Below are 14519 nucleotides of genomic sequence, written 5' to 3'. Positions count from 1 at the left end.
TTTGTAGCTTACGTCTTGGATGCCCGGGAGAAGGGCAAGATGACGATTGATGATGTTCCTATTATTCGTGACTACCCGGATGTGTTTCCCGAGGATTTGCCGGGGATACCTCCAGAGAGGCAGGTTGAGTTCAGGATCGACCTAGTTCCTGGTGCGGCTCCGATAGCCAAAGCACCGTATTGACTTGCTCCCCCTGAGATGCAGGAGTTATCTACACAACTTCAGGAGCTGTTAGACAAGGGTTTCATTCGGCCGAGCAGTTCGCCTTGGGGAGCGTCGATCTTATTTGTGAGGAAGAAGGATGGGTCGCATCGTATGTGCATTGATTATCGGGAGTTGAACAAAGTAACGGTGAAGAACCGTTACCGACTTCCGAGGATAGATGACTTGTTTGATCAGCTCCAGGGAGCGTCTTGGTTCTCCAAGATCGATCTACGCTCCGGTTATCACCAGATGAGGGTTAGAGATGAGGATGTACAGAAGACTGCTTTCAGGACCCGGTATGGTCATTATGAGTTCGTGGTGATGCCATTTGGGCTCACCAATGCCCCAGCCGCGTTCATGGATCTCATGAACCGCGTGTGCAGACCGATGCTGGATCGGTCGGTGATAGTGTTTATAGATGACATCTTGGTGTATTCCAAGACACAGGGGCAACACGAGGAGCACCTGCGGGAGGTGTTGGAGACTTTGAGGAGGGAGAGACTTTTCGCAAAGTTCTCCAAGTGTGAGTTCTGGTTGCGCGAGGTGCAGTTTCTTGGTCATCTCGTCAACCAGAAGGTTATTTTGGTAGATCCGGCCAAGATTGAGGCCGTGATGCAGTGGGAGGTCCCGAGGTCTCCATCTGAGATTCGGAGCTTCCTGGGGTTGGCAGGGTATTATCGGAGATTTATTCAGGACTTCTCCAAGATAGCAGTGCCGCTCACCGGGCTAACCAAGAAGTCGGTGGTTTTTCGTTGGGGGCCTGAGCAGCAGGCGGCGTTCGAGACTCTTAGGCAGAGATTGTGCGAGGCTCCGATCCTTACCTTTCCAGAGGGAGTAGAGGATTTCGTAGTCTATTGTGATGCATCGATCACAGGTATGGGAGCAGTATTGATGCAGTGAGGCCATGTAGTAGCTTATGCCTCGAGACAGTTGAAGCCTCACGAGGCTAATTATCCTACCCACGATTTGGAGCTGGGGGCAGTTGTGTTTGCCCTCAAGGTTTGGAGACATTACCTTTATGGGGTCCGCTGTACTATTTACACGGATCACAAGAGTTTGCGATATCTTATGGATCAGCCAAGTTTGAACATGAGACAGAGGAAATGGTTAGACGTGCTGAAGGACTATGACTGTGAGATCCTTTATCATCCAGGGAAGGCCAATGTGGTGGCCGACGCCCTGAGCCGCAAGGTGTCGACGGCCCCTATCAGAGATCTGTGTATGAGGATGACAGTGATCACTCCGTTGTTGGAGCGGATCAAGGAGGCTCAGATGGAGGGCCTCAAGGAGGAGAGGCAAAAGTGCGAGAGGATAGTGGGCCGAGTAGCTTCGTTTGATTACGACAGTCGGGGTTTGTTGACGCTTCATGGTAGGGTGTGGGTACCGTACTGGGGTGGGGTACGGCAAGTATTGATGGACGAGGCTCATAAGTCTCGATTTTCTATCCACCCAGGAGCGACGAAGATGTATCGAGATCTTCGATCTGATTATTGGTGGCCCTGCATGAAGCGAGATGTCGCTTGGTATGTGGAGAGATGTTTGACCTGCCGGAAGGTCAAGGCGGAGCACCAGAGACCTCACGGCAAGATGCAGCCGTTAGACATTCCCGTGTGGAAATGGGAGGATATCACCATGGATTTTATCACCAAACTCCCCAGAACCGCACGCGGGGTGGACTCGATATGGGTAGTAGTGGATCGGTTGACGAAGAGTGCCTATTTTATTCCGATTCAGGAGAGTATATCGGCGGAAAAGTTAGCCGATATCTATGTGCGAGAGATTGTGGCACGTCATGGAGTGCCGGTATCGGTGGTGTCGGACCGAGATGTTCGTTTCACGTCCAGATTCTGGAAGCGATTCCACGACGAGATGGGTACTCGTCTCCATTTCAGCACCGCTTTTCATCCTCAGACTGACGGGCAGAGCGAGAGGACGATTCAGACTCTTGAGGACATGCTTAGGGCATGTGTTCTAGATTTTGGGGGCAGTTGGGATACGTATCTTCCGTTAGCGGAATTCTCGTATAACAACAGTTATCATGTGAGTATTGATCGACCTCCTTTTGAGATGTTATATGGCAGGAAGTGCAGGACCCCGATTTGTTGGGGCGAGGTCGCAATTCTGGAACGGAAGACCAAGACCTTGAGGAGCAAGGTAATTCAGCTAGTAAAGGTGCAGTGGCAGCACCGAAAGGGGTCTGAATGGACGTGGGAGGCTGAAGAGGAAATGAGAGCGCACTACCCGGAGTTATTTGCAGATCCAGCCGTAGCAGACTTCGAGGACGAAGTCTGAGACAAGTGGGGGAGAATTGTAAAGACCCGTTCCCGGTATGTTGATTTATTGGTAATTTTAGTGAGTTTTTCAAGCGGGACTCGGCGAGTTCTAGCCTGACTCGCCGAGTAGGGTCGCGCCTGAGGGCACGCGTGAGCCAGGGACTCGGCGAGTCCATATCCCTGACTCGGCGAGTCCATCTGTCTGGGTGAAACCCTAAAATCCTCGGGTTGCCCACTATTTATACCACCTTATAGCCCCCATCCTCGCCTCCCTCACCCTGAGAACGCAGTGTTAGAACCCTAAACCTCCCTTGAAGAGCTTATATGTGTTTTGGTGCCATTTTGTGAAGGTGTGAAGAAGGAGAAGAAGGAAGAAGCAAGGAGAAGTGTTGTGGTGCAAAGATCCAAGGCCAAATCAGAGTTAATTGAGGTATTTTCGGAGTTCCATCTTGTTATATGCTTTAAACTTCCATTAGAGCTCTCCTAAGAGCTAGTTGATGCTTGTTCCAAGCCTTACACTTGCATGAACGTCTTATTAAGTCGAAATAGCTATGGATCTGAATGTTGGGGTGTTGTAAAGCCTAGATCTACTATCTTTTTGGAGTTATATTGCATGATAACCATAGATCTACCCATTTTATGCATCTTTTAGCCTTATTTCCCTTATTCATGAGGTTGTGCACGTAAAGTTGGAAACTTTACGTGGTAAATCAGCTTATTGGACTCAGATCTATCAATTGTATGCATTGGATTCAAACAAAATCGAGTAAAAATCAGTTGCATGGCGGCAACTCGGCGAGTCGGAAGAACGACTCGACGAGTTGGGTTGCGAGTCCCGAGTTCTTCAGTTTTATCAGTGTTGAGTGGACGAGGTGAGTTAGAGAGTGGACTCAGCGAGTTGGGGGTGAACTCAGTGATGGAGGGACTCGGCGAGTTGTTCATCAACTCGGCGAGTCCAAGGCAATCTTCTTGGGATCAAGAACAACTCGTCGAGTCTGTTCATCCGACTCGGCGAGTCGGATGAAGATTGTCTGAATTCTTGGATCAAGAGGGTACTCGTCGAGTCGATGCCAGACTCGACGAGTAGCAGTGAGTAAAAGTGAAAAGTGAGAGTAGGACTCGGTGAGTTGGGTGGCCCAACTCGGCGAGTCAGCCCAAAGGAGAGTTGACTTTGACCAAGGGTAAAAGAGTTATTTTACCCCAAGCGCAGTGTTTAGTATTTGATTGAGTGTGTTTATGGACTTGTAGCCGAGGAGATTCAGGAGCAGCCGCCGTTAGCTTTCCGAGCCACACACTCAGCAGCCAGCTTACGAGGTGAGTTTCCTTCCAGTAGGAACGGGTCTAAGGCCACAATGCCGGCCCGTTCAGTTAGCAGTAGTTCCCGGATTTAGGTCCGATGCAGTAGTTAGTATGTTCGATGCCTTCGTGGTTCGAACAGGATTTGTGTGCTATGTTTTATGTGTTAAGTATTATGTGTTCCGGGCCACGGCCCGATGTAGCATGTCGTATATGTGTTATGCTAGTTGATGTGTTATGCTATGCCATGTTCAGTCAGACAGTTCCGGACTTCGGTCCGATGCAGTTAGTTCCGGACTTCGGTCCGATGCAGGGGACAAGGTCCCAGTTAGTTCCGGACTTCGGTCCGATGCAGTTAGTTCCGGACTTCGGTCCGATGCAGGGGACAAGGTCCCAGTCAGTTCCGGACTTCGGTCCGATGCAGTTTCCGGGCTTCGGCCCGATGCAGTGGGCAAGGCCCAATATGTGTTTATATGTTATTGTATGGTATGTGGTAGTTTGGGGGAGCTCACTAAGCTTCGTGCTTACAATTTCAGTTTGGTTTCAGGTACTTCCGCAAGCAAAGGGAAGAGCTCGGGGTGACAGCATCGCACACACCACAGCATAGCTTTTATCCTGGGGATGTCTCTTGATGTTTTGGAATGATGTAGTATGATACAGTTTTTCCGCACAATATTTTATTATGTTTTGGGGATACATCGCGTATGTTTTATGTTATGATACTTATATTATGGTTTTGATTATATGGAAAAACGAAAATTTTTTTTGGGTCGTGTTTTTGGGTCGTTCCACAACAACAAGGCATTAAATGAAAAACATTGATGACTTGGATAACAAATTGTATAGGTTGGTGATAATAGTAAAGTTTGTATAAAATTGGCATGGGGCCCAACAATACCTTGATATGATGAAAATTTTCCCTCAGTCAAAGTTAAGGGTTTAAGTCCAAAACGAAATGTGTAGATTTGAAAGTAAAGTGTGGGTGTATGGGTAAGTTGTTACAAAAAAAAAAAAAAAATTAAGGTTTGTGTAATTATAACCAGCTTCAACAAGGTTGAAAGCCTGGTAATCTATACCACTTTGCACATCTAATTATGCAACTTTGATACACACATAAATACAAGTGTAGCATTCCATATACTCGGTGGGAGAGGGCTTAAGGGGCTAGGGGGCCATGGCCCCCGTGCTTTTGAGCCTAGTAACCATAACTACAATTTTTTCAAGAATTAACTTGATCAATCGATCAATTAAAATGACAAATTACACCTCAAATTAAAAAAGAAGATTGTATTTAAACAAAATATAGTTTTAATTTTAGCCCAAATTCATGGGGTAAAAAATGGAAAACGAATCCTATGGATTCTTTAATCCTAGAATATAGCAGTAGAAATTCCAAAAATTCCAAAAATAAAGGAAGGTGTGTCATGAGATAGTAGAAATTATACAAAAAAAAAAAGTTTAGGTATAAATTCCACTGCTACCCGGTGAAAAACTTGAAATCGAATTGATAAAATCGTAAAATATGAGATATTGAGAAAATTGAATAAGCAACGGACATCGGAGAGCTACGCTGGCTCTCCGCTCATCATCGTTTCCACTACCCGTCGATCTATTGTGAACCGTAATGATTGTATTTCTTTAGTCCACACTTTACTCATTACAGTTAGTTCTTTTTCTCTCAGCCTGCCACCGCTTGGATTATATTCTTGCCCATTTTTTTTAGTTTTCTCCGCTGTCCACCTCCTAAATTGTTCGAAGTGTGTGTTGTATGCTTTTAACCTAATTGTTTTATCTAAATTACTTTGTGAATGTTAATGTTATTAGTTTTTATTTTCATAATACACGTCAATTATGGTGATATTTAAATACATTGCAGCTAGAGTTTGTTCAATATATTGAATTTTTAATTATTTTAAACGTAATTTTTATATATAAAAATATTTCTTAACATTAAACTCCTCATGGTTTGTAAACAAAAAAAAAATAATAATGTTCCGGCCCCTATAGTTTTACGTCCTGTGTTCCGCCCCTTGGCGGTATGTAAGAAAGCATGTATGCCAGACAAAAGAATGGAAGCATTAACCTTTATTATTACAAAACATATTACAAGAAAGTATCTCAAACCACACAAACAATACATCAAAAACACTAGCCAATTATGTACGTAACCTATTCCATACGTCGACACACGATGCTAAGAAAAGGTGTATGTAAAAGAATCACTTTTTTTTAGCTAAAAACCTGAACTTGAATACAGGTATTATTATATTCAATCTAACAAAAAACAAAGTTTTATTGCTGCTATATAATCACATGAAACATCAACATATGACATAAAACTTACTATTATATATCACCATCAAACCTTTACAATCTACCATCGAATATATCGATACTTTCATTCAACACCTTATTGGCGCCACGTCGGTAATTAGAAAGATAACTTTCTCTCCTAAGAAGCGGCGCAACATCAAACTCTTCTCCAACTTTCCGATCTTCACTTAACGGATTACATCTTCGAAGAATCTCAAGTACTTCTTTCATTGTTGGTCGACTTGAAGGCAAGGTGCTTGTGCAAATGAGCCCTAGTTTGAACACTAGGCTGATTTCTTCCATGAAACTATTAGCCTGTTTGATTTCTGGGTCCAAAGCTTCAACAATGGAGTTCTCTTCGCTGAAATACCTCCATGCCCATTCTGCTAGATTCATATCCCCATCTCCTTCGTGTGGTTCTTTTCCGGTTACCAGTTCTAGTAGCACTACACCGAAGCTGTATACGTCTACCCTCTCATTTACAGTTGTTGAGTAAGCATACTCTGCAATCAATCAGTAAAAACTGTTCAGGATATAATTTATCTATATCTTGTTTAAATTTAAATAATAGGTTGAATTTTTGAAGTCAAAGTGTTGTTAGTTCTTACCAGGTGGAATGTAACCAAACGAGCCAGCTATAGCAGACAAGGTGTTGGCTTGACCTGGCTTCGGCTTGGTCAAAACCTTTGCCAATCCAAAATCGGCTATCCTTGCTTTGAAATCGGAGTCTAACAAAATATTGCTTGACTTCACATCTCTGTGTATGATCGCCGGAGAACAGTCGTGGTGCATATAGCAGAGCCCTTGAGCAGCTCCAATGGCGATCTGCAACCTCATGGGCCAGTCCAAGGCCGTGGGGTGAACCAGCCCACGCTGCGGTTTATTTTTCTTCCCATGTAACCACTTATCAAGACTTAGATTCTCCATGTACTCATAAACAAGAAGCTTAGAATCCTCACTGGAAATACAACATAGCAATTTGACTATGTTGGAATGACGAATTGAACCTAATATATGAACCTCCGATAAGAACTCTTTCTCGAGAGTCTGGTCGAGTTTTCTAGTGTTCCAAATCCTCTTCACTGCAACATACTCCCCACGCCTACCGATTTCAATCTGGTACACTTTTCCGGAACCACCACTTCCGATTAGGTTGTTCTCGGTCAAGCAACACAAAATGTTTGCTTCTGTGAATTCCAATTTATGGAATGAGGTGAGTTTCCATGTTGTCAGATCTCGAATGTGTTTCTTCTTGAGGTATCGTCTGAACACGAACAACGTGCAAAGAATGACAACGAGTATGGCGACTGCTGACAAGACGATAATCATGGCGATGATTTTGGGGGGGAATTTCTGGGAGTGTGAGGTTTTGGTGTAACAGCTATGGAGGTTTGAGATTGGGGATGATGCACAAAGATCGGGGTTGTTCAAGAAACTGTTCTCGTAAGCTAGGTTGTCGAATGCAAATGGGATTCTTCCGGTGAGTTTGTTGGAAGAAAGATTCAAAGTGGTGAGTCTCAAACTGCTGAATTGTGGTGGAATTTGGCCGGAAAATTGGTTTTCTGATAAATCAAGATCGAGAAGACCTTTCAAATAACCGATGGCTGGTGGAATCGGGCCAGAAAGGTTGTTTCTAGCTAGATGCAAAGTGATTAGTGAATTCCATGACTTGATCTCTGATGGAAGTTGGCCGGAAAGTGAATTCCCATCGAGAAGAAGAACAGACAACTGGGAGAGATTAGTGAATGCCATCGGGATTTCACCTGAAAACAAGTTGTTACTAGCCTTGAACACATTCAGTTTTGTCCAAGACGAAATGCCTTCCGGAATTCGGCCTGAAAACTTGTTGTCACTAATCTCCAATCTTGATAAATTCCATGGTACTCTACTCGGTAGTTCGCCGGAAAGAAAGTTCCCAGTGAGCCTCAAGCTTGAAAGGTTAGATAATGTCCAAATTCCTGGAGGAAATTCACCGGTGAAACTGTTGTGGTAGAGTTGGATTGTATGAAGCTTCTCACAGCTCTGGAGTGATCTCGGGATTTCTCCGGTGAGATTGTTGGAGAAAGCAACCACCACAAACAAAGTACCTCCACCGCACAAATTCTCAGGTAGCTCTCCGGTGAGTTTGTTCTCAGATACCTCAAATGCTTCGAGCTTTGAGTGATGCCCGATTTCCGGAGGTAACTCCCCACTGAGAATGTTTCTGAACAATCGGAAGATTTTCAGTGCCGGAATTTGAGAAATACCTGTGGGAATGTTGCCTGATAACTGATTTGAGAACAAATTTAACACCTCCAGCTGCTGTAATTTGCCAAAATTTTCAGGAATTGAGCCGTTCAACATGTTCATGGAGACATCGACTTCAGTCAAATTTAAAGACTCGATTACCTCCGGAATTTTGCCGGATAATTTGTTCTTGTACAAATACAACTTACTCAAATTCTTTAGCAGAAACAACCCAGAAGGGATTTCACCTTCCAAATTGTTGGAACTCAGATCCAACCATTCGAGACTGGTCATATTACCCAAACTTTCTGGTATTTTTCCGACCAGATTAGTTAGCGGCATCCATAAATACGTCAAATTCCTCAACTTCCCAAACTCCGGTGGTATTTCCGCCGCTGCAAATCCATTATACGCCAAACCTAGAGTTAGCAGATTAGATAAGTTTCCAATTTCCGACGGGATTGAACCGTTGAAAAGGTTCTGATACAAATGCAAGGACGTTAACGCGGACAAATTGCCGATCGCTGGAGGTATATCGCCGGTGAAGTTATTAGCTCCGAGATCAATGACTTTAACTCCTGATAACCTGTCAATGTCGTCCGGCAATCTTCCAACAAATGCGTTCTGTGCAATTTCAATTTCAGTTAGCTTCGAACAGTTATACAAAACTCTAGGGAACTCTCCGGTGAGGAGATTATCAGCGAGAACCAAAATTTCCAGGTTCCGTAGGTCACATATGAACGGGGGGATAGGTCCGGTCAACCCCTTGCTCTGAAGATCAAGAACAAAAACAGAACCGTCGGCGTTGCAGGAAACTTCTGGCCATTTACACGGCGAAGAAGAAGCGTTCCAGTTACTCAGTGACGGCGGATTCCCCCACCGTTGCTTGAGGTCAAGCAATGTCGTTCGTTCAGAAGTCAAGAACTGTTGTGAACTAGCACCAAAAAACTCGATCACTGTGATGAACAGGAAGAAGAAGAGAGTATGTATGGGTTTAGGAGGTGATAGTAACGATGGCCGTCTCGTCATTTTCCGATGAAGCGCCGGCGGCGGTTTTGGTCTGGGTTGCCGGGAAAATTTTACAACGTTTGTTTCATTTTTTTAAATCCCAAGCCGACGTTTTAGACATATATGTGAGGCGGCGGATTTGTTGTCGTATGATTGAAAAAAGGCACTTGAAGTTAAATGTTATATATACGGCTGTGCCACTGAATTTTACTTCTTTCCAGAGAAACAAAAGATGAATCCAGAGTGGTAGCTTAATAAAATCTTGTACAGTTTTAAATCAAACATGTAACTTTATTGGATTTATTATTTATAATAATTGAAGCTAACCATGTTTCCTCTAGAAGACTGGGTGGGGTAGGGTGGCGCAGCGCCATAAGTCAACTGGTGGTGTTCTGGTCTTACACGGCTGGCTTGTAAGAGTCAAAGGGATTTGGCCATGGATCCTCGTGTAATGAATAAAATTAGATTTGTTTTTTATTAAAATTAAAAAGATTATTTTATCTTTTTATGTTTGTATTTTAGAATTTTCATTCATTTGGTCTGTTCATTCTGTTCTTTTTTATTATTGTTACGGCCGGACGAAATGTACAGCGGGGGAGGCCGCGGGACTTTTTTCAAACGCTGGAATAACGCATTATTGATGCGGGAAAGGGTGGTGCGGGGAAGGGTGAGGGAGACTTTGCTGCGTTCTCTCTTCGATTGTGATTGGTGCAAAAAAAATTTGAAGTATCTGTTAAAAAACGATAAAAAAACAATATTTTTTTATCGACCGCCATATCATTTAAATGTGATAAAACTGCAAAAAATGGTCCCTGTGGTTTTTTATTTTTTGTGGTTATAGTCCAAACGTTTGAAAAGTTGTAGATTTGGTCCTTTTCAGTAAGTTTTGTTGTGGTTTTGATCCCTCATTCGTTAAGTTCCTTAAAATAACAATTTTACCTCCAATGATCATTTTCACAGTTTTGTCTTTTACTATATTATAATGATATTTTTGCATATATTATTTTTTATTTTAATAAAATATTATGTATTAATAGATATTATTTTTAATATATAACATTATATATTAATAAATATTTTTTATTGGATTATTAATTTATTTTAGTTGATTTTTTTAAAAAAATTATTGGAGTAATTCTTTTTATTAAATTATTATATATCAATACATATAGTTTTTAATATATAATATTTATATCATAATAAATATTAACTTATTGGATTATTAATTTTTTTAGTTAATTTTTGTAACTTTGAATTATTTTTATTGTATTATTACGTTTAATTTATTATTTTCTTCATATACTAAATGTTGTTTTATTGGATTATTAATTTATTTTAGCTAATTATTTTTTAAAATTTTTTTTATCGAAGTAATTCTTTTTTATTGAATTATTATATATCAGTACATATAGTTTTTAATATATAATATTTATATCATAATAAATATTATTTTATGGGATTATTCCATTTTACGAAACATTATTTTATTGAATTATTAATTTCTTTTAGTTGATTCTTTTTATAATTTCTTTTTGTTTGAGCAATTCTTTTTTATTAGATTATTATATATCAACAAATATTATTTTAAATATATAAGATTTACATCATAATAAATAATACATTATTGGATTATTAATTTTTGTAATTTTTTTTGAATTATTAATTTATTGAAATATTACTTTTTATTTATTATAATTTTAATATAATCAATACTATCTTATTGGATTATTGTTTTATTTTGAATGTATACTGTTAATTGTTTTTAATTTTATTTGTTTCACCACAAAATCGCCGAAATACGTAAAAGTATCGATTATCATCGTCAAAAATTAACAGGATCACCTCCAAACACCTTCATCGGAGGTTCAATAGATACTATACCTTATTCCGGGCAGGAACTCGTACGCTGAGCGTTTTCAATGTCTGCCACCCAACGTCTACTCACAATGGGATCCCGGACCCCTGAAAACTCCGGAGCTCCACATGCCTTGAACTCCCTAAACGAGGAAGTTTGAGCTCCACCCTGGCTCGTGGAAATATCAGCCCTGAATGCTCTAAGTCTCTCCTCCATGATCTCCATCATGCCCTCCTTGACCGTCCCAAGATGACTGGGGTAGCGTCAAGGATGCCCCTCGTAACCTCGGCCGTGATCAGCTCGCGCAGCCTCTCGTCAATACCATCGGTAGGGCCGCCTGACCCAACCTCGGATCCTGATCTTGATCTCGATCCTGATCCTGATCTCCCTGCTCCAAATTGCGTAACCACCATGTTGAACTGTCATAACACAAACATAAAGATCAAGATTCCCACATCGAGATCATATCCATACCAAGCTTCTTTGGAATTCCTAGATAGAACATGGGTTCGGGTACGGGTCCTGTGCTTCCAATAGTATGGGCCCAGTACTACCTTCCACACCTACACGTACCTTTCCCCCTGCTTTACCCAGTACCTCCAAGACTATCATAACAAAAAAAAAACTATATCTCACAGTCCTCGCAAGAATCAATCCCTGAATACCCTATGATTATCCTACTCACAACAATCATACCAATCACTGCAGGTTGCTACTAGGCATGCAAATTATACACAGAAAGGGTCAAATAGAATTTTGAATAAGAGATTCTACCCTAAAACCACATCCGAACAAGGAAAAGGAAATAAGGCTAAATCACTCATTCTGAGGCTGCCACTCCTAACCGTATATAATTTTTTTTAACATACACTTAGCAATTTCACATAATCAACAGAGCTCATTTTCAGTATAACATGGCTATTCGAATTGTGAAACTACTTACTTGGCTCGGCTGATCACGCGCGTTGTACTCTCTTCTTTTAGGCTTAAAAAATCCTTTTTAAGTTACTTTTGAAAACGTTTACCACTTCCTCAGTTTGAGTCCTGAAACATCCGAGGATGTTTCCGAATCTCTCAAACCAAGGCTCTGATACCATTTTGTAACATCCCAAATTTTACAAAGAAAATTTTTCGTTTTAATAAGTAATTCGATTACATATTCCATAAGTTTTCAAAACATTTGTTTCCAATTCACATTCATTACATCATTGTTGTGTTTTTATGAAATCATCAGAGAGTCCCCAAAACGTCCAAAAGAGAGGTAGAGTACACGCCACGCCATCACACCTTGCCTTTGCCCTTAGGCTCCAAAGTACCTGCAACAATCACCAACCTATAAGCGAAACGCTTAGTGAGTTTCCCAGAGCATACCACACATAATCACGTATCCTGATAGCCATAAAGCTACACACATAATACATAAACCATGCATACATCAAACCTGTAATAGTGCCATAGGCTACCCCACATGGTCTTTACCTAGGATTGCCATGGGCTACCCCACATGGTCTTACATCCAGTGCCATGGGCTACCCCACATGGTCTTACATCCAATGCCACGGGCTCCCCCGGGGTCTTTATACAACATGCAATCACATAGCAAAGCAAACACAGAGTATCTAACACATCTGTTGTAATCACATAATGGGTCGGCCTTGGTGCCTTAGACCCATAGGTGTGGTGAGAAGACTCACCTGTCACGAATGCTGAACTAATACTTTTTCGACTAGATATGCCCCACGAACTGCTCCAACTCAACTACCTAAAAGTGACATATAATGCCCAGTCATTAACCTTAAAGTCCGCCCTGGTCCACTTCAGTTAGGATCAAGTCAACAGCCCATGTTGACCCTAACTCGCCGAGTACAACTAGTGACTCGCCGAGTTTCCCAAGATAACATCAACTCGATGAGTCATCGAGGTGACTCGCCGAGTTCATACAGTCTTGACTGATAATCTAAGATTCACTCGTCGGGTTTCCTTGCTTGCCACTCGACACGTTCACGACCATCAAATCAATTGGGGAATCTTACTTGACTCGCCGAGTTGTTCCTTTAACTCGTCGAGTTCTAGGCAATCTTCATCTGGCTTGCCGAGTTGTTCATCCAACTCGTCGAGTCCATGCCTGTCTTCATATGACTTGCCGAGTCTCCCCCTGAGACTTGTCGAGTCCTATCAGATCTCGAGCCATACAGACTCATTGGAGCCATGTAATGCTTCCAAATTACAGATCTAGGCTCGTGAGGCATGCTTTTCACGTAAAGTTGAAAACTTTATGTGCATGCAAGGCTTTAAGGCCTTAAAATAGCAAATCTAAGCTTGGGATTGAGTCATACACTTGAGGGGAGACTCATGCTAGGCTAAATGGATAACTTTATGCATCTCAAGGTCAAAAGGAGTCCGGATCTGAAGTTACAACTTCAAATCTTAGCTTAAACACAAAAGCCTCTTCCTAGAATCCATGCACAAAAGGGTTTTGGAAGGAAATGAGCCAAGGAACAGCTTAATACCTTCTGAAAGTGCTCCGCAGAGGTAGATATTGAATCCCCACGAGTCCTTTGCTTCTTCTAACTTGTTTCCTCAAGTGCTCCCTTCACCAAATCCTTCCTTCAAACTTAAGTCACCAAGAAACATACTCACACTCGAATTAAGGTTTTTGGGAGGAAAAAAATTGTAAAGAGGAGGCTAGGGAAGGCTTATAACCCTTTAAATAGGGTCCAAGGCCCCGAAGTTAAGGGTTTCAGCTACCAGCATCTACTCATCGAGTCCTATAGTGAACTCGGCGAGTAGATCATTAAACTGCACTGGCAAACCCGCTACTACTCGACGAGTAGGGAGGTCAACTCGTCGAGTAGGTACTAAAAAGACAAACCAAAATATCATTATTAGTACCTAAGGATCAAGGCGTTACAACTCTCCCCCACTTGAATTAGGCTTCGTCCTCGAAGCCTGCTGGTTCAAATAACTCTAGGTAGAAACCTCGCATTTCATCTTCCGATTCCCAAGTCCATTCGGAACCCCTTCGGTGCTGCCATTGCACCTTAACCAACTTCACTTCTTTATTATGGAGCTTCTTTGTCTTCCTTTCCAAAATCGCAACTGGTCTTTTGACGTAATTCAGGCTCCCATCCAACTGAATGTCGTCCAAGGGTATGACTGAGGATTCGTCGGTGACACACTTCCGAAGCTGAGATACATGGAAGGTGTTGTGAATCCGACTAAGCTCCTCTGGAAGCTCTAATCGATATACCACCTTGCCCACCCGGGCCCTGAACGGTCTTATGAACCGGGGCCCCAATTTGCCCTTCTTGCGGAACCGAATAATCCCTTTCAAGGGCGACACC

The 14519-nt window shown here is 42.1% G+C and overlaps 1 protein-coding gene across 1 annotated transcript; it reads right to left on the bottom strand.

Moving 5' to 3' along the window:
- Window positions 1-5840: 5840 nt before the first annotated feature.
- Window positions 5841-9486, bottom strand: LOC145000117 (uncharacterized). The gene is made up of 2 exons (XM_078959268.1): window positions 6695-9486; window positions 5841-6589 (listed from the first exon to the last, which is right to left on the bottom strand). Exons 1-2 carry the CDS (start codon window positions 9339-9341, stop codon window positions 6141-6143), a joined length of 3096 nt encoding a protein of 1031 aa, XP_078815394.1. The 5' UTR covers window positions 9342-9486; the 3' UTR covers window positions 5841-6140.
- Window positions 9487-14519: the final 5033 nt, after the last annotated feature.

This window comes from Lactuca saligna, chromosome 6 (assembly GCF_052625555.1).
Source record: "Lactuca saligna cultivar CGN05327 chromosome 6, ASM5262555v1, whole genome shotgun sequence".
NCBI lineage: Eukaryota > Viridiplantae > Streptophyta > Magnoliopsida > Asterales > Asteraceae > Lactuca > Lactuca saligna.
This window is presented reverse-complemented; position numbering and strand designations above follow the sequence as displayed.

Coding starts and splice junctions, on each gene's coding strand:
- LOC145000117 (XM_078959268.1), bottom strand. CDS start 9,341: ATGACGAGACGGCCATCGTTACTATCACCTCCTAAACCCATACATACT. Junction 6,590..6,694: donor GTTTGGTTACATTCCACCTG/GTAAGAACTAAC, acceptor GATTGATTGCAG/AGTATGCTTACTCAACAACT.